Genomic DNA, 23958 nt, shown 5'->3' with positions numbered 1-23958 from the left:
CGACCTGCCGCAGCAGTGTTGAAGATGGAGGAAGGGGCCACGAGGCAAAGGACGCGGGCTGGAAAAAGGGCAGGTTGTGAGATCTCCCTGGAGCCTTAGGCCCACACCTTGAGTCAGGCCCACAAGAGCCACATCAGAAGCCTGGCCTCCAGAACCACGAAGTAACACATAATCTGTGTTGTTTTCAGCCACTAAGCCTGTGGTGATTTGTTACAGCACCCCCAGGAAATGAATACAGGAGGCCTGGGGGATGTTCTTCACCGCGGCCCCCAGGATGCACTAAAATGAAAGGACGAGAAGAGAATCTGGAGCAATCAAGACCCCAATGCCAACCCTGCAGATCCCTGGACTCTGGGGAGCACAGAGGCCTTGGCCCCAGCGGCTCACGCGGGCTTGTGCTGGGCCAGTGCTGGGACAGAGTGGCTCGTCCTCAGGGAGCGACACCAGGCAGGCCGCACAAGCCGCGCCCAGGACAGCGAGACCCCTGGCCTCTGGAAGGTGTGGGTGACGTGGGCAACTGCAGCCCACCAGGCAGTCGCTGTGGCCCTGTGGACAGTGGGGAGCACTCCTGCTGTGCCACGCACCACGGGGCACTGGGGGGGGGGGGAGGCCATCATTCGGGCGGGGATGGCTCCTAGGCAGCCACCCCACATCTCGGCCTGCATTCAGGGCCCAGGAGGGAAGTGGAGGGCAAGTCCAGGCTGGACACGAACAACCCCAGACAGTCAACCGTGCAGACACCCCCTGTGAGCGAGGGGCTGTGCCCACAAAACCCAGAGTCCAAACCTGAAGGGGACCGAACAGCTGGCCGCACAGGGGGCAGCCGGCGGGAGACCCCGGGGTCGTGGCCACAGCACCCAGTGCAGCCAGCTCCAGAATCTGCGAGGGGGCTTTTCAGGTGAAATGCTCCGCGTGGAGCAGCTTGGGAGGCTCAGGTGGGGGGATCCTTGCCCCCGGCCCCGGCTCCGTCAGCTCTGCGTTCACCGTGCGCACGCGCACTCACCACCGCACAGGCCTGCATGGCAGCCGGAGCCGGGGCAGGAGTGGCCGCCACCAGGGCACAGAACTAAAGTCTCCTACGGGCATCAAGGAATTTCCACAGACGCAGAAAACAGACAATCAGCCCTGCCCTCTCGCTGGCCGATCTCCCCCGAGTGGATCTGGGGTGACAGGCTCTGGGCTCCAAACTATGGCGTCTCTGCCCACGCCAAACCAAGAAGAGCGGCGTGCACCCGCCTCACCTGGAGCAATGCCAAGGCACAAAGCCCGGCGCTCCCGGGGTGGCGTGACCGTCTCCTGGACCTGGTGACAGGCCTGCGGGTCCTGCTAAATCCTGAGCTCTGGAGAAGGGAGTCAGGGACGCGCGTGTAATGGGCGGGACGATTTCAGGGCCGGACGGAGCCGTGTGCGTCCACTAAGGACACACTGTAAGCTTTAACGTATCTGAACTTTAACAGGGTAAGAAATTTGGGTTTTGGACTTGAGCTTGCAAGGGTTAGCCTCTGAGACTTAATTTCTCCCTGGAAATTGGATAACAGAAGGAGATTTATATTCAAATATGGAGCATACCGCCTCGTTGGAAGTTTATACATTATCACTTAACCTCACAGCAGAATTTCCGATGAGCCAGGTTGAACGATATACCTGGATATAATTCAGGATGGGAAATACATTGCAGACTGATTCTGCAGCCTTGGGCGAAGGCCTTGCAGATTATTTAATTGATGTTCAGTTCTGACAAATTCCAGAGCCATCAGAAGTACACTGTAATACCCTCCCCCCTGGTGGTCCCAGGAGAACGAAGGGGCGAGGGTTTCACTGGGAGCTGGTGCATCCTGATGGGCTATGGATCTCCTCCTCTCCCTCTCCAGGGGGATTCAGCTAGCACCACTCCTGGACCTTCTCTAACCCCACAATACTCGCCACAAGAAGGCAACTTATCAGTTGCTAAAGCCGGCAGAATAGACAGGCTGTGGGCTCGGCCCTCCTGCCACCCAGCAGAGCCAGCTAAGACCGGGGGCAGGCTGCTCCCCCTCCAAGGCTCTGCTGCACATGAGGGTGGCCTGGCTCTGGCCCAGCGATGGCTCTGATGGGGTGGGTAAGCCCGACTGATCCTGGGATTAGGTCAGCCGGTTTATTTGGCTCTCGCACCAAGATAGGATTTCAAGATTCTCATTTAGAAGAAATAAAAGTTATTCTTCGGTCTCCATCTGCCACTATTTTATTTCTCAATTTGTTCAAAACCCAGGTAGGGATGATAGTTTTCTTGGAAATCCAAACAATGAGAAAAGAATAACACCTGAGAGCCTTTAAAATTTAAAATTAAAAAAAATAAAACTACGTTTTAAAAGGACCAGAAGAGACTGATGGATGGGCTGTGGCCTTGGCATTCTGGACTTGGGTCCCAGGCAGAGAAGATCGGCCTTCAAACGGGCTCCAACCCAGATGACAAGATGGGTGTCGGAGGGCAGAGCCCAGCGAGGCAGGGCACAGCGGTCGGCTGAGGGAGCCCAGGCTGTGGGTGGCCCTGCTCAGTGGCCAGAAAACCTTTGAAGGGCACACCAAGGACCTTCCAGAGCCAGACGGCTGAGTGAGAAGGTGTAAGGGGAAAAGAACATTCTGTGGCCCCAGCAACAGCCCCTCTGGGAGACACGGGGTACTCAAGCCCTCCGGCGGGGTGGGTACCTGTGGCCCAGCAAGATCCTGCCAGCACAGCACCTCGCCCAGGTTCTGCCCACCCAAGGCCAGGTCACCAGATGTACCTCTGGGCCATCACCCCCAGCACCCCATCCACACGCACCCGCACGCACACCTGGCACAGAAAACACCTGCTGCACGAAGCTGTGAGTGGGCGCAGAAACCTACACACGTTCGGAAATACTAACAGTAATAACATCACCACCTTCACAAAAAGTAAACATTCATATCCTTTCTAATTGAGATTTGATTTTACATCTTTAAGAAAGAATATGCTCTTCGAAACTTACAGGTCAGAGGAAGAAAGGTCTGAGGAACACAGTGACACACGGACCTTCTGGGGAATGTCTTACCCAGGGTGAAGTCTGTATTCACAGGAAACCGAGGCGCGCCCACGGCCTGCCTTACATCTGCTGCCATCCCACCTCACACCTCGGCAAAAACAAATAGCACTTTCTGTGCTCTTCGGGAGAAAAGGAGAACAACATTTTCTGAAGGACCCTGGCAGAGACGAGCTGAAAATTAAATTCCCAGGGGCTGAGCTGGAAGGCCCCACAGCCCCCCCCCCCCCCCCCGCCGACCAGAGACCCACCGCCTGGCCTCTCTCCAGGGAACACGGCTTCTTTCCTATGCTGAAACCACAGGAGCCCCCTCTGTGCCCTGCAGGACCTGCCTCTGGAACAGCTCAGCAAGTTCCTTTCGCAAACAATGGCCTGAAAGACCTCTGTGTCCGTCATCTCTTGCAGGTGCCCCCAGGACCCAGACACAGCCCTGGACAAAGTGCCCCACAGGGGCCCCGGCAGTGCAGAGGTCAGAGGGCAAGCACCCGCTGCCGCGGCTGCAGTCCACGTCACCCGTCTGGACGTCACCCCGGCTACTGCAAGTAACGCAGCGTCCAGAACAGGGTCGGACCGTGAGCTGCTTCATCTCCCCAAGAACCACTTCTGCATCCTCCCGTGGGCCACACGACATGCTGAGTCCTGGCAGAGACGGCACACAGAAGCGCAGGCCTGGGACTGCTGTCCTCAGACAGGCTCGTGTGCAAGGCCGGCCCTCCCTCGGCTGGTGCCGGAGACCCGAGAGTTCAGGAGCGTTCCCGTCATGCCCGAACAAACAAGGATGCTTCACTGGACCTCAACCAACAGTGTAGCTTATGCTGAACTGCATTCCTTCTGGGAGTCTGGAATTTTGGAAAGTGCCAGGCAGAGGGCGTCGAGTGACGAGCTCTCCATACAACCCAGGCACAGAGTCTCTAACGAGCTCCCAGGTGGACATTTCACACCTGCTGTCATGACTCGCTGCTGGGGACATGATGTGTGTCCCGTGTGCCTCCACTGGGACAGGACGTGAGGTGCCTTACCCCTGCTGTCTCCGGGCCTCCCCACTTGGCTGGTTCTGCTTTGCGTGCTGGTACTGGAAGGAATCACGGCCTTGAATACAACCATATACTGATTCCTGGGAGGCACTGAACCTTGGGCTGGTCTTTGGGTACCCCAACAGAGTCGGGGAGAAAAACCAACAGGGCCCTTCTGTTCACAGAGAGACCGGTTAAACAAATGTTCATCACGCAGGCCACGCAAGTGCATGAGAAGGGCTCACTGTGATGTGGGGAGCCCCGCCTGTTAGCACAGCACAGAACGGGGAGCCCCACCTGGAGACCAGGCTGAGGATGTGAAGCCTGAGCAGACATGCAGAAAGAAGGGAGCAGCGTGCAGAAGAGCCCTGGCAGCAGCCCAGAGCAGGGCACCACCCGGGGGGAATGAAGGCCAGGACAGCTGGAGGGGCAGCGAGGAGGCTGGGGTACGGCGGGAGAAGACCGTTCTGAGGCTGGGAGACCATCTGGGAGGGAAGGGTAGGACCAGAGCAGAGCCATGGAATGAAGGTACTGACATGGGGATGGGCAGCCACCACACACAAGATCTGCATTTGGAGAAGACTCTGCCGCAAGGTGCAGAGTAACAGCAGAGCAAAGAGGATCAGGGAAGTCAGCTGCCAGACCGATGCCCTAATCTACACCAAATGATGAGGAGAGCCTCCCACCGAAAGACACAGGTGGCCCAAATTATCCAAACTGCTTTCAACGAGCTATATTACTGGTTGGGTTTTTGAACTTGAACATAGGGCTTTTCATTTATTCCTATTAGCTCGTTCACTTGATTGGTTCTCGGGTGGCATTCCAGGCAGCTGAACTCATTCTGAATCTTGATTGTGTCATCTATCACATTAGCTGTCCCTCCAAGCTTAGAGGCACGGGTTACACTTACACCCTCCATGTCTTCATTACAGCCTCAGAGAAGAGGGGAAGGACAAGGACAAGGACAGAGCTCCACGGCACGTGTCTCAGGGACCACGTTCAGGTGGAGGAGTGCTGTAACAATGCAGCAAGCCAACTCCTCACTTTCGTAGTGCAAGCTTCATTTCTCTGATCCCCTGTCTTCTCATCTGTGAGTGAGACAGGAATGTCCGCTTCACAAGGCACGGGGAGGGGCTGTTAAATGAGTCGCTATACCTAAAGAACCTGGACCCTCCCTCCCAGTGCCCACCTTCCACGGTGACACAGGTCACGGGATAGCAGTGACGACGGGGCCTCCTGCCCAGCCCTGACGCAGCACCCAGTGCTCCCACTGTCAGCCACTCCGACAATGGGGTCGGTGCTAAATGCCTGTTTTCGGTCACTACCAGGGGTTGTCAAGGGTCTGAGGGGAAGACAGGATGGGTGGGCGGAGCACAGGGGATTTTTAAGGCACTGAAACCACCCTGTGCGACAGTGGACATACATTTGTCCGAAGCCCGAGAACGTGCAACACCAAGAGAGAACCCTCGTGTCAACTCTGGACTCTGAGTAGTGGTAACAGATCACCACTGGCTCATCAGCTGCACCAAACGCACCACACTAATGCAAGACGTTCGTAAGAGGAGCTGTGTCCGTCCGGATGTGGTGAGGGAGTACACAGAAACCACATTTTCTGCTGAGTATTTCTATACACCCAAAACTGCTCCAAAAAATAAAGTCCATTAATTTTTTAAATTACTCAATTCATCCAAAAGAATATAGGGGAGAAAAAGTGGAAATAAGAAAAGATAAAATGAATAGAAAATAAATACCAAGGTGGCAGCCTAAGAAGCCCCAGCCACACAAATAATTACACCGGAAACCTATGAATGTGTATGAACTAAACATACTTAAAAAAATAAAGCAAAATCCAACTCTAAGCTTTCTACAAGAAACGCACATTACACAAGAAAATACCCACAGATTAGAAGCAAAGGGGTAGAAAAAAAGATGCACCAAAGACTAAGCCAAGGGAAGGTGGAATGGCTATATTAATATCCAATGAACTGGACTCCAGAACAGGGAACATGACCAGCAATAATGAGGAATATTTCGTAACAATAAATAAAAATAACATCTAAATTCATCAAGAAAACCTAAAAGCTAATCCTATGTGTGTGTACCTAATAAATGAGATTCAGATTATGTGAAGCAAGACCTGACAAAACTAAAAGAGACAAATCAACCATTATAATTGGAAATTTCAAAAGTCCTCACTCAGTAGCTGAGAAAAAGGAGACAGAAAATCAGTAAAAGCAGAGAAGACTGGACTAACACTATCAACCAACCTGACCTGACTAACATTTATGGAAACCTCCCCCAACAAAGCAAAACATACATTCTTTCCAAGGACACAGAAGATATTCACCAAGACAGACCACGTGACAGATCTCAGAACAAATACCAGAAAATGTAATTACCAATGTTAGGAAGGAAAGACATCACTATAGTTCCTACAGACATTAAAAGAATTAAAGGGTATTATGAACAACAATATGCCAGTAAATTAGACAACTTCTTTAAAATGATGAAATTCCTTAAAAGACACAAATTATTAAAACTGACAAGAGTGGCACCTGGGTGGCTTAGTCGGTTAAGCAGCTGCCTTCCGCTCAGGTCATGATCCTGGAGTCCTGGGATCAAGCCCCAAGTTGGGCTTCCTGCTCAGTGGGGAGCCTGCTTCTCCCTCTCCCTCTGCCTGCCGCTCTGCCTACTTGTGCTCTCACTCTCTCTCAAATAAATAAAATCTTTTTTTAAAAGCTTTTAAAAAAAACTGACAAAGCTTTTCTTAAAGCTTTAAAAAAAAACTGTCAAGAGAAGAAGTAGAAAATCTGGAGCCCTACTTAGAGCAAAAATTGAATTTACAGTTAAAACTTTCCCACAAAGAAAGTTCCAGGGCAAGATGGCTTCCCTGTTGAACTCTATCAAATATTTAAGGAAGAATAATACTAATCTTACACAAACCCTTTCAGAAATTATAGGCCACCATTTCCCTAAGGTTAAGAAAGAAAAAGACATTAGAAGAAAAGAAAGTAGAACACAATATTCCTCAGGAACAGAGAGGTGAAAATCTTTAAATACATACTACCAAAGAAAATCCAGAAGTATAGAAAAAGGCTAATATCTCATGACAAAGTAGAGTTCCCCAGAAATGCAGGTCAACCTAACAATCAAAGTTCATTAAGGTCCTTCACTACATTAACAGAATAAGTAAGAAAAATCACATGATCATATCAACAGAAAAGGCATTTGACAAAAATATCAATTCCTAATTTTTTTAAGAGACTCAGCAAACTATAATGTGACGTCCTGGTCTTCTTCCACCAGGTCTTAAGAATTCAATCCTCAACCTCTTATTCCATTATATACCAGTATTCCTCAAATGTAAAGACCTATCAAAATAAACCAGGGTGCTTATTAAAAACATAGACCCCTCGACTGTGGAATTTGCACTGTCAGCAACCACCCTGAAAAAGGGCATCTACAAAAAGCCAACAGCTACCACCGTACTTCATGTTGAGAGCCTGAATGCTTCACCCTCCCCACCAGTATCTGGAAGGAGGTAAAAATGTCCGCTCTCAGCACATGAGGATCTTGACAATGCAGTAAGTCAAGAAAAGGAAATAAAGGCCATGCAAGTGTATAGAAAGACGGAAGGGTCTCTTTATTTATAGATGGAAAAGCTCCTGAACTAGCCAGTGAATTTAGTAAGACCACCAGAAAGGTGAGGCACGTTACATTTTCCAGAAGTGGCCACAGCAGTATCTCCAATCCCGCATGCTCTCTTATCATGTGACCATGCACTGCTGTGTCAGGAGACGGGAGTCCAATTTCCCTCTCTTTGAATCTGGGAAGACATGGGACTGCTGCAACCAAGAGTACAGTAGAAGTGATACTGTGTGATCTCAGAGGCTGTCATGAAAAATGCACCTGACATCCTGTTGGCTGGAAATCTTACTGGGAGCCTCGCACTATTATGTAAGAAGTCTGACTATCCTAAGGCCACCATGCTGTGAGGCTGGAGAGTCACAGGGAGAGGCCATGAGATGGCAGTCACTGTCCTAGTCTCAGAGCACCCCCACCTCCGCCCTGCCTGAGCCCAGGTACCAGGAGCTCACATATATATGGGTGAGACTTCAGACGGTTCCAGCCCCTAAGCATCACCTTGTACCCACCTTCAAGTCTCCCCACCTGAGGCTCCAGACAATGTGGTACACGGATAGGCAATACATGCCATTTCCTGACTGAAATCCTGACTGAAAGAATCTGTGAGCATAATAAAATAGTTCCTTTAAGTTGGGAAATTTGGAGCAATTTGTTACGCAACAATACTAGATAGAGAAAGATGTCGGTTTACAAAATCAATTATATTTGTATATATCAGCAGTGAAATTTGAAAAACAAAATTTACAAACAAAGCTATACCATTTAAAATAGCAACAAAAAACCCAAACTATTTAGAAATAAATTTAACAACATCTGAACAAAACCCATACACTGAAAACTACAAAATGTTTGTGAGGATAAATTTAAAAATGTCTAAGTTAAAAAACTCAGTATTGTTAATGCTGTTAATTCTGGGAAAACTGACATATAGATTCAACACAATCCCATTCAAACCCCAGCTCCTATTACTTTTTCTAAGGCTTTTCTGGTAGAAAATGGCCAACAATAAACTTTATATACAAATGTAAAGGACTGGGGCACCTGGTTGGCTCAGTCCATTAAGCGTCTGCCCTTGGCTCAGGTCATGATCCCAGGGTCCTGGGATGGAGCCCCGGGTCGGGCTCCCAGCTCAGCAGGGAGCCTGCTTCTCCCTCTCCTCCCTGCTTGTGCTCTCTATCTCTCCCTCTCTCTCTCTCAAATAAATAAATAAAATCTTTTTTAAAAATGTAAAGGACCAAAAATACTTGTGACAATTTATTTTAAAAAGAACAAAGTTGGAGGACTCTCTCTACTGGACTCTGAGAAAAGCTACAGTAATTAAGACAGTATGTACTGGCATAAAGATGCAGTAATAGATCAATGGAACAGAACAGAATGTCCAGAAATAGACACACATTTATATAATCATTTGATTTTCAGAAAAGGGACCAAAGCAATCCACTGGAAGAAAAAAAAAACAAAACTGTTTTTGACAAACGATGCTAGCTATGTTAACTAGGAAACCTGTATTTTAAAAATGAACCACTCTGCCTTCCTCACACCATACAGAAAAATTAAGTCAAGTTAAAAGTCAAAACAAAAATTATAAAGCTTCTAGAAGAAAAGCAAAGGAGAATTCCCTGGCACGCTGGGAGTAGGTGAAGGATTTTTACTTAAATTGGATCTTAAATTTTAAGTTAGATTTTTTTTTTAGATAAATTAGATTTCATAGAAATTAAAATTTTCCACTTATGAGAAGACACAGTTTTCTAACAATGGAGTGCCACGCCACAAACTTGGGGAAAACACTGTCCCACTCCCCTCACTCTCTAACAGAAGACGGCCGTCCAGCAGAGACACGTCAGAGGAGGGGAGGGCTGGTGCACCCCGCCTCGCACACATCGCTGCTGGTGTGTAAAACGGTACAGCCCATTTGAGGGAAATGCCGGGCTGTTTTCCACAGAAACGAAATACACTCCCACAGCATGACCGTGCAAGGCTACACTAGGCACCGAGCGAGAGAAATGGAGGTTACGTCAACAAGAAGACATGCACGTGAATGTCCACAAAAAGTTTATTCATAGCAACCAAAGGCCAGAAACAGCCTTGGCTTCCACCAAAAAGAAGGACGGAGAAACAAGCTGTGATATATTCATACAGTGAAATACTACTTGGTAATTAAAAGGAATGAACTATTCGTTCATGCAATGACATGGATTTTACGTTTTTCAACGCTACTGTGAACTGAATTTTTTTTAATTTTCATTTTTAAAGTGTTTGCTGCTCAATGACTCATTCTTAATGAATCTTCTGCTGCAGCCCAGTAACCAACACACTCTTATCTGTTTAATAAACCTTTCTAAACGTTGCCAAGAATTCTCAATTTTATCGACGAGGCTCTAAAATCCCTTCTCTAAAGATCCTTCCACACACAGCATGATTCATCTCGTGTTTGAGACAGGAACACATCTGCACGGACTAGGTGCCTCCTTCTTCATTCTTCCATCCACGGGGCTGGGCACAAGGCCTGGCTTTCCCTCCCTCCCCACGACGGCTCAGCTGCTCCTTCCAGGTGAAGACAGCCAAATCGGGGCCAAGTGAGCGAGCTTCCTCTCGGCCACCTTCCCAAGCAACAGACCAGCCCCTCGCTTCTTCTGTTTCCACTGAGCTGGGGAAGAACAACGCCCCCAGGCCTCTGGCCGCCCCAGGCTCTGGCTGTCTACGCTCATTTCTAAGGATCCTGGGCCGCCTTCCAAGCGTGCCAGGGGCCCCTCTCCTTCTTGGAGCAGAAACCGCTCCAAGGGCTCCCCGCACCCGCTCTGGTTTCCTGTGATACGTCTGTCCCTTCTCTCCTCACTGGCCTTATCTTCAAAGGCCGACATGCAGCAGCGACACCTGAGGGACAGCAGGCCCTGCGGCCCCCCGGGGACGGGGCTGGCAGAGGCCCGGACATCCTCTACGCGCGGCGCCACGCCACCATATTTCCAGCCTTCTGTCTGACAAGTTCTAGGATAACACAGTCCCTTTCCCCAACGCCCCCCTCACTCCCAGGCCACCGACCAGTTCTCTGAACTGAGGAATGCTTCCCCAAGGAAAGGAAGTGTAGAAGACTAATTATAAAAGCAATGGCCCTTTTCTCCTCCAAGAGGCTGTCCTGTTAAGTAATGAATCCGAGAGTAATAGTATGACTGCAGGAGAGGCAAATGGGGAAGCCGTAATTCAACGAGTACAAGCTCGCCGGCAGCCCCGGCGCTGGGGCTGCTGGTGCCGTGCGGAGACCGGGAAAGCCCAAGAAGAGCCCTCCCCAGCACGGAGGATACGCACCCCTGCAGCCTAGAAAACAGAACGGAAGCACACAGCCATGGCTTCCACACTTAGGGTCCCGTCCCCGTTGCCCCCCATACCGTCTGTGCCCAGCCAGCCCAGGCACCCCCGGCCAGTGCATGGCCCGCCGGGCAGATCCACACGGCCCATTTCACCACAAAATGAAGACTCCTCTCATAACCACATCCCCTTGTCAAGACAAAACCATCCCACCAGAATAATTAGCAGGGTCACGTGGGTGGACGACTTCCACCCAGATCTGCTGGCTAGACCTCTTCACGAGGTCCTGGTAAGATTCTTCCCCGGGCAGGACGGTCCATGCACTGCCGGCCATTCAGTACCCTGATCCCCGCCCCCTCGCTGCCACACCCAGACCCTCCCCAGCAACCCTAGGAGGCAGTAGGTACCCCCCCGCGCCCACCCCACCACGGGTACTCACAGCAGCACCACAGGGGACGAGGCCTGCCCAGTCTGCGCGGCGCTCTCTCTGCCCATCCCACCACCACCCAGCTGAGGCTCTAGTTTGGGCCGCAGATGGCCCCCCGCTAGCCCCACCTGCCGCCACTGAGGGCCGTGCCAACGGCCTCCCTTCATCGCTCACGGAGCCAGCAGGAGCGCGAGGGCACCACAGTGCGAACCGAGTCTCCGCCATGAGACTGTTTCACCTGGAAATGCAGCTGCTGCTTTTCTCCCGGCACCAAGGCCCCTCCACGGAAAGAGCGTCCCCTAAACAAACACCGAGCGCGAGGACACCATCCATCAGAAATGAGTGAGCAGGCCCGACACCTGGGGAGGGCCAAATTACGGGCCTTTCTCAGAGCTGCCAAAGCCAACCCAGCTGCCCGGCCTTGGACTCCGGCCCACCGCCCCCTTCCCCAGGGAATCTGGGTGAGTCTGCGTGCCACGGCCGCAGCCCGGAGAGAGTGCCGACCCTGGCCTGCACCGCCCACGAGGACCGCCGGCTCGGCCATTTCTGGAATGTCCCACACACGCTGGAAGAAAGGAACACGCTGTGTGTGCTGGGCATGGGGTTCCAGATACGGCCAGTAGCTTGACCTTATGAAGTCTGTGGCACAAATATGTCGCGATCTTGCAAGTTCTTGTCTGCCTGACCCGCTAACTACTGAGAGGCAGGAAAGCTGGGGCCAGACTGTGCGGGTCTGAATCCCAAGTCTGCAACTTCCTAGCCCCACAGCGGGAAATGCCTGACAGACATGTTGCAGGGAAACTGCGATTAACACCAACAGTTAACAAACGCAAAGAACCTAGAACAGCGTCTCGCACTGACAGCATCTTCAGGAACTTCCGCCTAACTTCTACCTCTTCTCTTCCCCGCCTGCCTCCTACACACTCAAGAGATACACTTCTGTCCACACACATGCGTGCTGTCATAGCAGACGTTCAGGACTGCGTCTTCCCTGGTAAATTTATCCACTTGTCCCTCGGCAGTGATGCTCTTTATCCCAAATAATGCTTTCTGCCTCAAAATCCATTTCATCTAATAATGCATAAGAGCCACACTGCTGCCTAGCTCTTACTTCGGTTAGTGTTGATCTTGCACTGCTCCCAACCCCTTCCTTCATGCCATTTTGTAATCTTATGTTTTAGGTGAGTGTCTTCTAAGGAGTGTATAGCTGGATCCTGTTTGTAAATCCAATCTGGCCTGACAGTTATCCTTCTCCAGAACACCAAACGCAACCCATCTCATTCTGGCCTCTGCTTTTCCTGCTGCAGCCTATTTCCCATCCAACCGTCGGCCCAAACAACTCATCTGTCGCTGGCCATTCCTATGACATTTTCTCTGACTTCCCATATGTAGCGGCTTCACTCTGGTTTCTCCAGGTATGATATTTTAATGCCACTTTCTTGAGACTTGTTTGTTTAGGGACCATAAGAGCCCATGTCTCTCACAGGTGCTGGAAAGTTCTGGCTACCACCTGTGTGTGCACGGGGGCTCGTACAGCATGTTTTCCCATCCCGGGCCTGTTGCTCATTCTGCCCTAACCTCTCTTCCAAATCCATGCCCTCCCTCAGTGCTGCCCACCCAGTAATTTTCTCCTTCTGCTTTAATCCTCTCTTCTGCTGGGTCTAAAGAATGGTAAATTTCAACGACCGTAAGTTTGGTTGCTAGAAGTTCTGTTGGGCTCTTTTCAAAAACCTGCGAGCTCTTCTTTCAGAGTCTTATTCTTCGTGTTAATTACTTGTTTTGGCTCCGTTCACATTGCTGCTGTAGGATGTCGAGTCCCTGGGGTAGATCCCTGCTAATCACAATGCCTGTTAATGTCCAGTCCTGGCGCACACTTCTTCTGTCTCATGCTTTTTCCGTCGTGAGCCCATCTTCGGGGGGCTTTTCTGTGGGAAAACCACAGGCCTGTGCTGAGAGAGCAGCCTCCAGGGTGGCAGTTCTCCGGGGCAGTCGGCCCACTGCTGCCGTCCAGGAGACCCTTTCAAGCGGTCTCTGAGATCAAAACCACATTCCTAATAATAGCAACGTTATTTACCTTTGTCATGTGTTGCCGCCTGCACGGCTGGCGCGAAAGGTGAGTGAAGTGTGGACACGTTGGCGTGAGTCGAGGCAGTACCACCAGACCGCATTCTTAGCGCCTCGCACTCACGGTGATGAAGATAAATAAAAGGCAATTTCGCTTAAGGATGTCCTTGATGAGGTTCCTAATTTTATGATTAATATTGCATCAGATCCCGACCCTCAAGTAAACATCTTTTCAGTATTCTGTGTGGCAAAGTGGGAAGAACACAGAAAGCCCTTGAGATGTGTACCAAACAACAGTGATTTCTTCTAAAAATGCCCCTGGTCAATTGTTGGAGCTGTGAGCTGAATTAGATAACATTTTTCAAGAAACATCATTTCCACTAGAAGAAATGACTAACAGGCAAACTGGTTATTCAAACTTGGGTATTTGGCACTTTCTCAAAAATGAACAAAGACTGTCGTTTCAAGGAAAACAATCGGCAGTATGTGCTGCCAATAGTAATATTTGAGCTTTTAAGCCAAACTCTGAATTTTGAAGAACTTTCGTCTGCCACTCTGGGCTCACCAGGTCTTCTGACAAGATGGTGGTAATGCTATGAGACGTGATACCGTATGATGAGGTGAAGCTCCACACACCCCAGTCATCCAATACTCCCCAGATGGCCAGCGTCCGATGCTACAGAACCACGCGAGGGCCAAACACCCGCTCAAAGTGCAAGACAGGCCAATGGACTTCAACGTCACTGAGAACAAAATGGTGGCTGACATGGCTTCAGCTGTCACACGGCAGGCGACCTTCAGGAAGCCACCGCGCTAAGCTATGGTCTAGTGTTAACGAGCAAACATCCAGGTCGTCGGGAGAGTGCTATGGAAATTCTCCTCCCTCTCCCAACGCCCTGCCTGGGAGAGGCCGGACTGTTTTCACACACTCCCATCAAAACCAACGTATCTCCACGGACTGAATGCAGAAGCACACGAGAGAATTCGGGTATCTTCTACGGAGTCAGACCTACAGGGTCTTAACACAGGGGAACACAGTGCCCTCCTTCTCACGAAATAGTTATGTTTCAAAAATATTAATTTATTACCAAGATATGTTACTTGTAATAACACACAGGGATTTATCATTGTTATTTTAAGATAAATTACTAAATATTTTTAAATGATCTCTGTTTGAGTTTCTAACAGAGTAAATACCGACAGAACTCACCCACGTGAGTCAAAGCTCTGAGTTCCTCGGGATTTCTGAAGACTGTAACGCAGCCCCGAGACACGAAGCTGGGAAGCCCTGACAGGAGAACCGTTTTATTTTTGTTTCTGAGTAGCACCAGGATTTCCCCACGCAGGCCCGGCTTTATCTTATTTCTACCCCCGGCCAGGACAATAAGACCTTAACTTTTAGGCACGACTACAGTCGTTCCCTCCACACTTACTAGCGTCTACTGGCGGGGTCACCACTCCTCGTGTCCGCAGGACTCCCCTCCCCTTGGTAAGGAGTCCAGCTTTGCATTTTAGACAATTCTTGCTCAACATCACCCAATGCCTCCAGGCATATGCTGGGAGGGAGCAGCTTCTTCCTGGGCCGAGCCTGTCATCCTCCTGGGACCAGAGCCTCCCCTCCCCGAGAACCCCTAGAACTCTGCCGTCCACCGGCAGTCCTCTCTGCGCACCCCTGGCCACCAGGATATGCATCCTGCAGGGACAGCAGGTTGGTGACTGTGCACGGCCCCTGTACACAGCAGGTGCTCCCCACACGGTGGCCAAATGCAGAACACAGAGTCTCAGACTGAGGCCGCAAGGTGAGCCGAACACACAGTCATGTCTCCAGGAAAATGAGCAGATGTGGCTTTTGCCCTCTAGAACGTAGCCAGCAAAATGGAAGTCATTTCCACTGATTTCAGCTGGACACGGTTATAAAGCAGAGCAGAAAACCACAGGCTTCAGAGCTCACATGTGGGTCCCAACACAGGCTCTCTGACCCCAGGCAAGGGATCTGTGTGTGTAGGGTGTGACATCCGCTCTGCTGTGAAGCTAAGAGCCACTCGGACACCTAGCCGTCACTGCCCACTGACCACGGGAAGCCCCGCTGCTGCTGCCGAGGAGAGCAGGAGGGCCGCTGCACGGCCATGGCCCAGCGACTCGGACTCCCTGCAGTCTCCCTTGGCACGTGGATTTAGCGTCACGCGACAGACAGCCCTGAACTTCCTAAGCTGCGGGGAACCGGCGAAGGCCAGGCTGACAGGGCCGCACTTCACAAGGCCAAGCACGAGTTCTCAATGGCTTTCAAGCAGGGCAGTGACGTGATGAGAAGGTGCTCCAGGAAGACGGCTCTTGAGTCGTCAGGGGAGAGCAGAGAGGACGGGGCGAGCCCAGGTTGTATGAGAGCAAGCGCAGCAACAGAAGCTCCCGGCTCCTCAGGACGCTGACACCCGGTCCGTCTTTCCGCCTGCTTCTCCGTCCCTCAGACCCTCACACCTGTCCACACAGAGCAGCGGGGGCACCCGCATACGCCCAACAGCCCCCCAGAGGAGCTCGCCTCATCTCAGGGAAGGACAGGTCTCCCCGAGTGCCCCAGTGCTGGAAACCGGCACCCCTCAACACTGCTCACGTCAGGGCCCTGTGGCTCGCGGCGGCCTGCAGAGGGCGGTGAAGGCGTGTACCGGGAGAGCCGCGCTGCACACACGCACGCGCACGCACACGCACACGCACACGCAACCCTGGCCCAAAGCCATCCCATCAGACAGCAAACCGCAGGTGAAAAATGAAAAGCCAGCGTCACTTCCAGTGTAGAGCTGATTTTATTCACAAATAGAAGCGGGATAATCTTGTATCTAAATGGCAGGAATTCCATCACTCGTGATAAGAGAAGTGACATTTGAAATTTATAAGGTCTCACGTTATGATTCAATCCCTTTTCTAAACGGGGGAAAAAAAAGTCTTACATTTTGGGAGAAGACTAACACATATGAAAACATTAACAATGGAGGGGAATGATAGATCGAGGCTTGGGACAAAATCGTATTTTTCTCTGTCAGATGCAAACAAGGTTCTTACTCATCATTACGGGAAGGGCCTCTACCTGCCCTTTGTCACTTCTCAGTTATCAAAAGTAAGGTGAGCCCACACCATTCTCTCCCACACAGTCATTCTGGCTAATTTATTCAAATTAAACCTCAGGACCCAAATCTGGAGACCACATCGTGTAAAAGTCTTCCTCGGGCCCCTTCTAGCCCAGCAGCTGAGCCAAGGCCTCCACGGGCAGCGGTGTCAGAAACAGCACCATGACAACGGCTCAGGAAGGCCTGGCCTGGCAGGAAACGCAGGTGACAAGTGCACCCCATCTACTTCTCCCCTACTCACCTGCGACAAACGGGGTCCCGGCGCAGCGCACAGACGCCCATACGGCCTCCGTCCCTGGGGCATCTTTGGAATGAACCCAGCCCATGAGGTCCCGCAGAAAACCTCCATCAACCACACCCTGCTCAGGGCTCTACACACCACCCCCCACCCCGTCACCCCTCCTCCAAGTCTCGCTGCATTCCCAAATCGGGTCCTCGGGAGCACGCGTCTTATGCCCCCTCCGGGTCCACCCTGCGCCCCACACTGAGCTCCTAGGAGGCGTCTGCTGACATACTTCTCCTTCCCCAGGAAGGCACGAAGCCCCTGGCGCAGAGTGTGCATCTAGGAAAGCCGTGTTGGCAAGAGTGAACCTAAGATGGTCCACACCCACCAGGGGGCCTCCATCTACCTCGACCACGGATTGCTACATCAACAGGCTCCCATCCTCCTTCCTACTCTGTGTAGGGTCTTTCCCCCAAACCACTTCCATAAAATCACCCCGGCCCTGGGAGACCTGCAGCCTTTCTGCAAAAATCTCCGCCACCCACCCCGACTGACAGCAAGTCCAGCAGAGCCCCGGCCACGGGGAGCAGGGCTTCCAGCAGCTTGTGCTTCCCTCGGGGACTGGGCACAGCTGCAGTCCCCCACCAGCAGACCCCTGGCCCGGGGCCAGCAGAGACTGTGGGGCCGGCTGCTCATGGGCCCAGGGTGACAGGTGAGGCTCTGAGGCCCTAACTCGGATGCCCCGTAAGGGGCGGGTTGCCCTGAGTACAGCTCACCAGGCTTATCAGCAACACCCCACATCTGGTGCTGGGATCACCTGGCGTCACCGGCAGCGGAGCTGGGGAGCTCGCCATGTGTGGGAGTCAGACTGCAGGGGAGGGGAGAGCCCCACGCCCTAGGAGGCCCCAGGAGCACACCGGGACTGTCTGCAGATGCAGGGGTGTGTGCGCACGCGCACGCGGTATCTCTCACACCCGCCGACCCCGCGCAGGCGGCACGTGGCCAAGCTGCGCACGGGGCAGGCCTATGCGGCAGGCCCAGGGCCCCCCACCCCGCGACGCTGGTTTCGGAATCAGAGGCCAGGCCGGCGGGGGCTCACCTGAATGCCATCCAGCAGCTTGCTCACGCACCAGTACGTGTCGGCCTCGACATCACGCAGCACGTCTGCGGGCACGCGGGAGACGTCGGCAGCGTCCACGTCCTCTTCGTCTGCGTGCCAGGGAGCATGCGAAAGACAGCGAGCAGTTAACCCACAGGACACACCACGGGGCGGGGGCGGGGGCGGGGGCGGGGGCGCGGCTCGCAGAGACTTGCACGCGGCAGCAAGGTACGCCGGGGCCCATTTTTCTCGCTCAAACTAGATGGCTCCTAGGCTTCAACCTCATCACTTAATGGTTCTCCATTTTAATACCTAATTAGTTGCAGATAATTAATATTCTGAGTCTTTTCCAATTAATTAACATAATTAATATATTATAAATTATTGCTTCTCAGGCATTTCACCTCCTAATAAGCGAGGGCCTAAAAGACATTACTTATTCCCAATACAGGTCTGAAAGCTTTTTCATAAGATTTTTTAAAATTCTGCTTCTAATGTGGTTACATATTCATTAGACAATAATTTCTCTCAAAACCGGTTCCCACGGTGAGGGTTTCCAAAACCACGCTGGGCGAAGACCCCTTGGCTACAGGCGAGACCCGTGAAAGCAGGAGCCTGAAGAGAAAGAACAGGCCGCAGTGCTCTGAACAGTCTCTTTCTTCGAATACAAAAAACCCAATGAGAGAACATAACTTAAAATTTTTAAAATGCAAGGGCGCCTGGGTGGCTCAGTCGTTAAGCGTCTGCCTTCGGCTCAGGTCATGATCCCAGGATCCTGGGATCGAGCCCCGCATCGGGCTCCCTGCTCTGCAGAAAGCCTGCTTCTCCCTCTCCACTCTCCCTGCTTGTGTTCTCTCTCTCTCTGTCAAAAAAATAAATAAAATCTTTAAAAAAAAAAAAAAATTTTTTTTAAATGCAAAACAGACACTTAATTGAAACGGCTTATCAGACATTTGAACGAACTAGTTTTAGATCCTTACAAAAGCTGCTATCATCCAGCACAACACTCATAAATGTTTTAGAAATTGTGCATTCTGTTTTTTCATTTTATTTACTTTTGTTTTATTTTGCCAACATGCAGGGCATCCTTGCAAGAAAAACGTTCTTGAAGCAAAGAAACATTTCTGCCGAGAACATATCTGGAAAGTTTTAAGCAGGTAGAGGTGACAGTAACCCTAAGAATACTAACTGCTACCACCTGCTGCGTAGCTGTGAGGTGACAGGCGCTCCTCCCCACGACCGAACGTCCTCGCTCATGAACCCCCGTCATATGTCTGCTCCCACGGCCACTGCGCCCCTTGGAAACAGGTTGCAGTGAAACAGCAGGTGTGGCCCCCGGGGACAGCCCGTGGCAGCGTGGTCAGGACGCAGGCCCTCCTGACAGGCAGTCCCACACAGCCTCGCCGCACGTCACAGCGCATGGCTGCAAGAGCCACGGTGAACCCCCTTCCACTCTGCTCCCTGTTCACGACAGAAACCACAATGGTGACAAGAGGCCAGGCGAGTCCAGACCCAAGCCCGGCCAGGCCCTGCGTGGGGGCCACACCGGTCTACACAGGCAGGCCCAGCCCTGGAAGCACATCCAGCCCAGCCATGTACAGCCGCGAGGACACGTCCCCATCAGCTCTGCTCTCAGCCCCTTGTCACCGCATGTCCCTGGGGCGCCCAGGACCACGTCTGTGGGGGCTGTGGCCAGGAAAGTCACTCTGTCCCCACTTATTCCTTCACTCCCCCGCTCACTTAACAAGCCCTTCTGCATTTTGGTTTCGTTCAGGGGTTTATTTTATTGCGATGTAGTCCATATACAATAAAATTCACCTTTTTTAAAGCACACAATTCACTGGGTTTTAGTGTCTCACAGAGTTGGAGAGCCATCACCACCACGTAATTCCAGAACTTTTCACCACCCCAAGCCAGCCCATCAGCAGGCACTCCCCATTCCCCCAGCCCCTGGCAACCACCCCTCTGTGCTCTGCCTCCGTGGATCTGCCCGTTCTGGACATTCCACGTAACGGGATTGTGCGGGAGGCAGCCTTCCGTGTCTGGCTCCCTTCACTCAGTGCCAAGCTCCTGGGGTCATCCAGGCCACAGCGTGTGCCGGCACCTCAGTCCTCTCCATAGCAGAAGAACATTCCGAGGTACGGGTGGGCCATACTGCCCATCACTTGTCCCCTCTAGAACACGGGGCTGGCCCCTCGCTGGGGCAACGCGACAACACACAGCAGGAGCTCCCCGTGTGGTGGCTCGGTCCCCACGCTCCAGGGCCTTGGGCACAGACACGGGTAAGAGGCGATGCCTTGCAGAAGCTCAGAGCCCCTCCCCTCGGGTGCAGGACTGTGGTGAAGAGCGTCCCCAGGCCGGCCTGGCCGGCTCTGAGCTCTCTCCTCAGTCCGAGCCCGCCAGGGACCTGTGCCCTGTCCCAGCTGCCCCGTGGGCTGTGGGCTCTCCCTCTCACAGCCGGACAGCGCTCTGCCCCCTGGCCACGACCCAGCAAGGTGCCTGGCCTCGGACCTCGGCTGTCCCGGGAGGCCAACGTCTGGCCCGCGCACAGCCTCCGATGAAGACCTGCCTGTATGGCTCTGCCGGAAATGCTGGCCCTGAAGGCCTGAGGCAGCCTAGGGGGAGGAAGCCCCTCCGCCCGCCTACAGAGGAGGAAACGAGGTCTCCCCGCGGTCACTACCGAGCACATGACACCGTCTTGCTGGAAGAGCAAGCCGGCGGGCGCGAGTGTAAGCGGCCTCCTCTGGCTTCCGCGGACTCAGCTCCACACCCCGCCCCCTAGAGCAGGTCTGATTTTATCCCCTGTCTCAGGGAACGGACTCTGCCACAATCCTCAGAGGACTCCTCTTGAGACGTTTTCCATCGACGCATTCTCTCTTTCCAGGGCCTTCAAAGCACCAAGAGGTTGCCTCGGCTGTTAGGACAGAGCCTCCCAGCTCAAGGGGCAGCGGGCCCCCCAACGCAGGAGATCAGGACACAGGCCTCGGAGATGTTTCTCGGTCTGTTTAGCTGGATAACTGCCTTATGCCAGGAAAGGTCAGCTGGGCAGCCTCTTTCAGGTGTCACCTCTCACAACGGGCCATTTGTCACTCTTCAATGTAATGAAGTGATGACATTTAACTCAGAGAACCCCTATGCCAATCTGTCTTCAAAAAAAGCCAAGAGAATCGGAATGACCCTCATTGTCAGAATGAGATAAATATCCGTCCTCCTGGAGAAAACATCGGCCGACACGGGAGAAAATGCAGAAGGCAGCACAGAACACTCCGGAAGGCTTGCGCCGTGCGCAGAGGGTCAGAGCCGAGAACAGAACACCCCACCAAGGCTGGCGCAGCTGCTACGGGGTCCTCCTGGGGGCACAGCCCGGACCAAACCAAGAGCAAAAGCCGCACGCTCAGCCCAGGTGCTGTCGGTCAGAGGCCAATACTGCAGCATCTGCCACGAGGCCCGGGACACTCAGCTCTGTGGGGCAGGAGGGCCCTCAGAGGCAGGCCCCTAAATGGCCAACGGTCGTGACAGCTTACAACTCAAGCCCCACATGCCTCCCACCAGGGCATGCTGCCTCCACGTCTCTGGGGCAAGAAGGGGACCGAGGGGGCGGGAACCCGAACGGGGAGCCACTAGGGAAGCCTGGGGCCTCAGGAGCCCTCCTGTCCGCGGACACAGAGGCTGCGCCATGCAGTGTTTTGCCCCCTAAACGTGTGTCGCGTCAAGGGACGGGGAGAGACGGGGAACACTGCTCCGCCTAGATCACAAAGGAGAGGAAACCACAGACGTGGATGGTTCCAGGCAATCCCAGGTTCAAAAAAAGGAACACAACTCCAAGGGGAAATCGGTAGATTCACAGGAACGGGACAAGCCTGGCAACAACAGAGGGGGTGGGGCCGGGGCTGGGCAGGGGCTCTCGGTGCCAGCCCCCCGGGCCACGGGGATGTGGGCTGAGCTCGTGCCGACCCACACCACGCAGATGCTCCAGGAGCGGCTCCACAAGCTGCTCGAGGCCGCCGGCTGCCACGGGAGGTGGCTGCCGCACAGGGCACCCCCGGACCGCGAGCCCAAGTGCCCCATACACGGCCTTCTCCCGGCCAGGCAGGACTGACAGGCCCCGGAAGCCAGCGCAGGGAAGGTACCGCGCACTCGCGAAGGCAGCACTGATACCAAGCACACGACTCCCAACAACGGAACTTAAGCCGACCTGTCTCATCTGAAACTGGGCTGGACTCCACGGCCTACCGTACGCCGTCAGCACACACATGGGCGCACGCACCGCCGTCCGAGAGCTGCAGCCGGCCCGCCCCCAGCTGTCCACAGCGCCACCCACCAGGGCCAGGCCCTGCACCTCGGGGACCCCGAGCTCAGAGCGACAGGGAGACCAGCACGTGCAAAGGCTGAGCCAAGGGCACATGGGGAGGCAGGGAAGACACTGCGGCCCGGGACGGACAATCCACCACAAGTGCGCGTGCAGGCACGAGATGTAAAAACAGCCGTTTAATTCATAAAATCTCTCACCTGCCTTCTCAAATCATGAAACGGCTTTAGGGGATGATCTAAATAAATTCTCTGAAAATGCTACCCTGCCATATTGTTGGAAAAGCAATTTGTAAAATCATCCCATCTTTATCAATGACACCGTTCACATCAAGAACTCCAACCCTCACCTGTCTCTGTGCACAAGCACCCAGAGAACACTGCTCAGAAAGATGCGAGAAACATGACCGTGGTGCCCCCGGGAAAGAACACTGGGGGTGGTGGTAACTACAACTCTTCACTTTTTGCAGAAAAGTAGAGAGTAAAAAGAGAACACAAATTTTCACAATTAACACTTAGGACGTTTGCAATAGGGAAAAAAACACTGTGTAAGCCGCTGGGATAGTTTCACTAAGGTCTATCTTTCCATGGATAGCCCTAGAGAAAGTTCCCAAGGGTGGTGGTGCCCTTCTAAGCGTTCTGAGAAGCTCGTGGGGCATTTGGGCGTCAGGACAATTAGGGTAGGGACCTGCTGGCGATCAGTGGGGGGGTCAGCACTGCCCACCCTACAAATGTGAACAGCACCGCACAATGAGCCCATCCAGAGTCAGTCGTGACTCGTCCACCAGCCTGGGTGGGTGGGTGGATCGGCAGAAGGGTAGGTAGATATAAGGAACTAATAAAAGAATGGAGGACAGGGGCACCTGGGTGGCTCAGTCGTTAAGCGTCTGCCTTCGGCTCAGGTCATGATCCCGGAGTCCTGAGATCGAGCCCCACATCGGGCTCCCTGCTTGGCGGGAGGCCTGCTTCTCCCTCTATCACTCCCCCTGCTTGTGTTCCCTCTCTCACTGTGTCTCTCTCTATCAAATAAATAAAATCTTTAAAAAAAAAAAAAAAAAAGAATGGAGGACATTCTGGCTGGTAAGGAAAAAACCACATACGGATGTAACTGCTATTCTGCAATATCCAAAAAGCTATCTTCGGTAAATAAAGAGCAGTAATTTCCTGTCCACGTTTCCACATCCAGAAAACCAGCAGGCTCAGTGGGTAAGGAAGAGGCAGGGTGATGGGCTCAAAGCAAGTCTGTCATGGTGATGAGGCTGCTCACCAGACAGCAAGGGCGACCGCCGCCACCGATGGACAGAGCGCGTCCTCGGGCGCCAGGGCCCACTGCATCCGAAGCAGCCCGCGGAGGTAAGTGCCCAGCTGACACACGAAGGACCCGCAGGAGCGTCATGTGCCAGGAAGCAGCCACACCTGCTGGTGAATGGAGGCCAGCTGACAACGGCCAGCCTCTCGGTCTGAGACAGGGCAGCACAGAGGCTTCTGACTCTGCAGGGAGAGGAGGGGAGAGCCGCTACAACTCTAGAAAAGTACAACCTCACAGGTAAAACAACACTCCCCCAGTCATAAAACATGTGGTGGGCAAAAGAGCCTGTCACCACCCCAAGCTCACTCAAGCTTTGGGTCTCTGGGGACTCGCTCCTCAGAGGCTCCCCTCCAGGACGACACCTGCCCGCTTCATGGGGAACAGCCAGGGTAGCTCAGGCTGGGATCTCG

The 23958-nt window shown here is 52.9% G+C and overlaps 1 protein-coding gene across 2 annotated transcripts in view; it reads right to left on the bottom strand.

The window, feature by feature from the left end:
• The window catches only part of TBC1D22A (TBC1 domain family member 22A), a 319474-nt gene that overhangs the window by 132058 nt on the left and 163458 nt on the right, over positions 1 to 23958 (bottom strand). Inside the window, exon 9 of one of the 2 annotated variants that reach the window (XM_078076759.1) lies at positions 17932 to 18041. The exons of the other annotated variant lie outside the window; for it this stretch is intronic. Coding sequence (XP_077932885.1) covers positions 17932 to 18041 — 110 coding nt within the window. The remainder of the gene's footprint in view (positions 1 to 17931; positions 18042 to 23958) is intronic. 2 annotated transcript variants of the gene reach the window in all.

This window comes from Halichoerus grypus, chromosome 6 (genome assembly GCF_964656455.1).
Source record: "Halichoerus grypus chromosome 6, mHalGry1.hap1.1, whole genome shotgun sequence".
Classification (NCBI taxonomy): Eukaryota; Metazoa; Chordata; class Mammalia; order Carnivora; family Phocidae; genus Halichoerus; species Halichoerus grypus.
The sequence above is the reverse complement of the archived record's forward strand: the minus strand, read 5'-3'. Positions and strand labels throughout refer to the sequence as shown.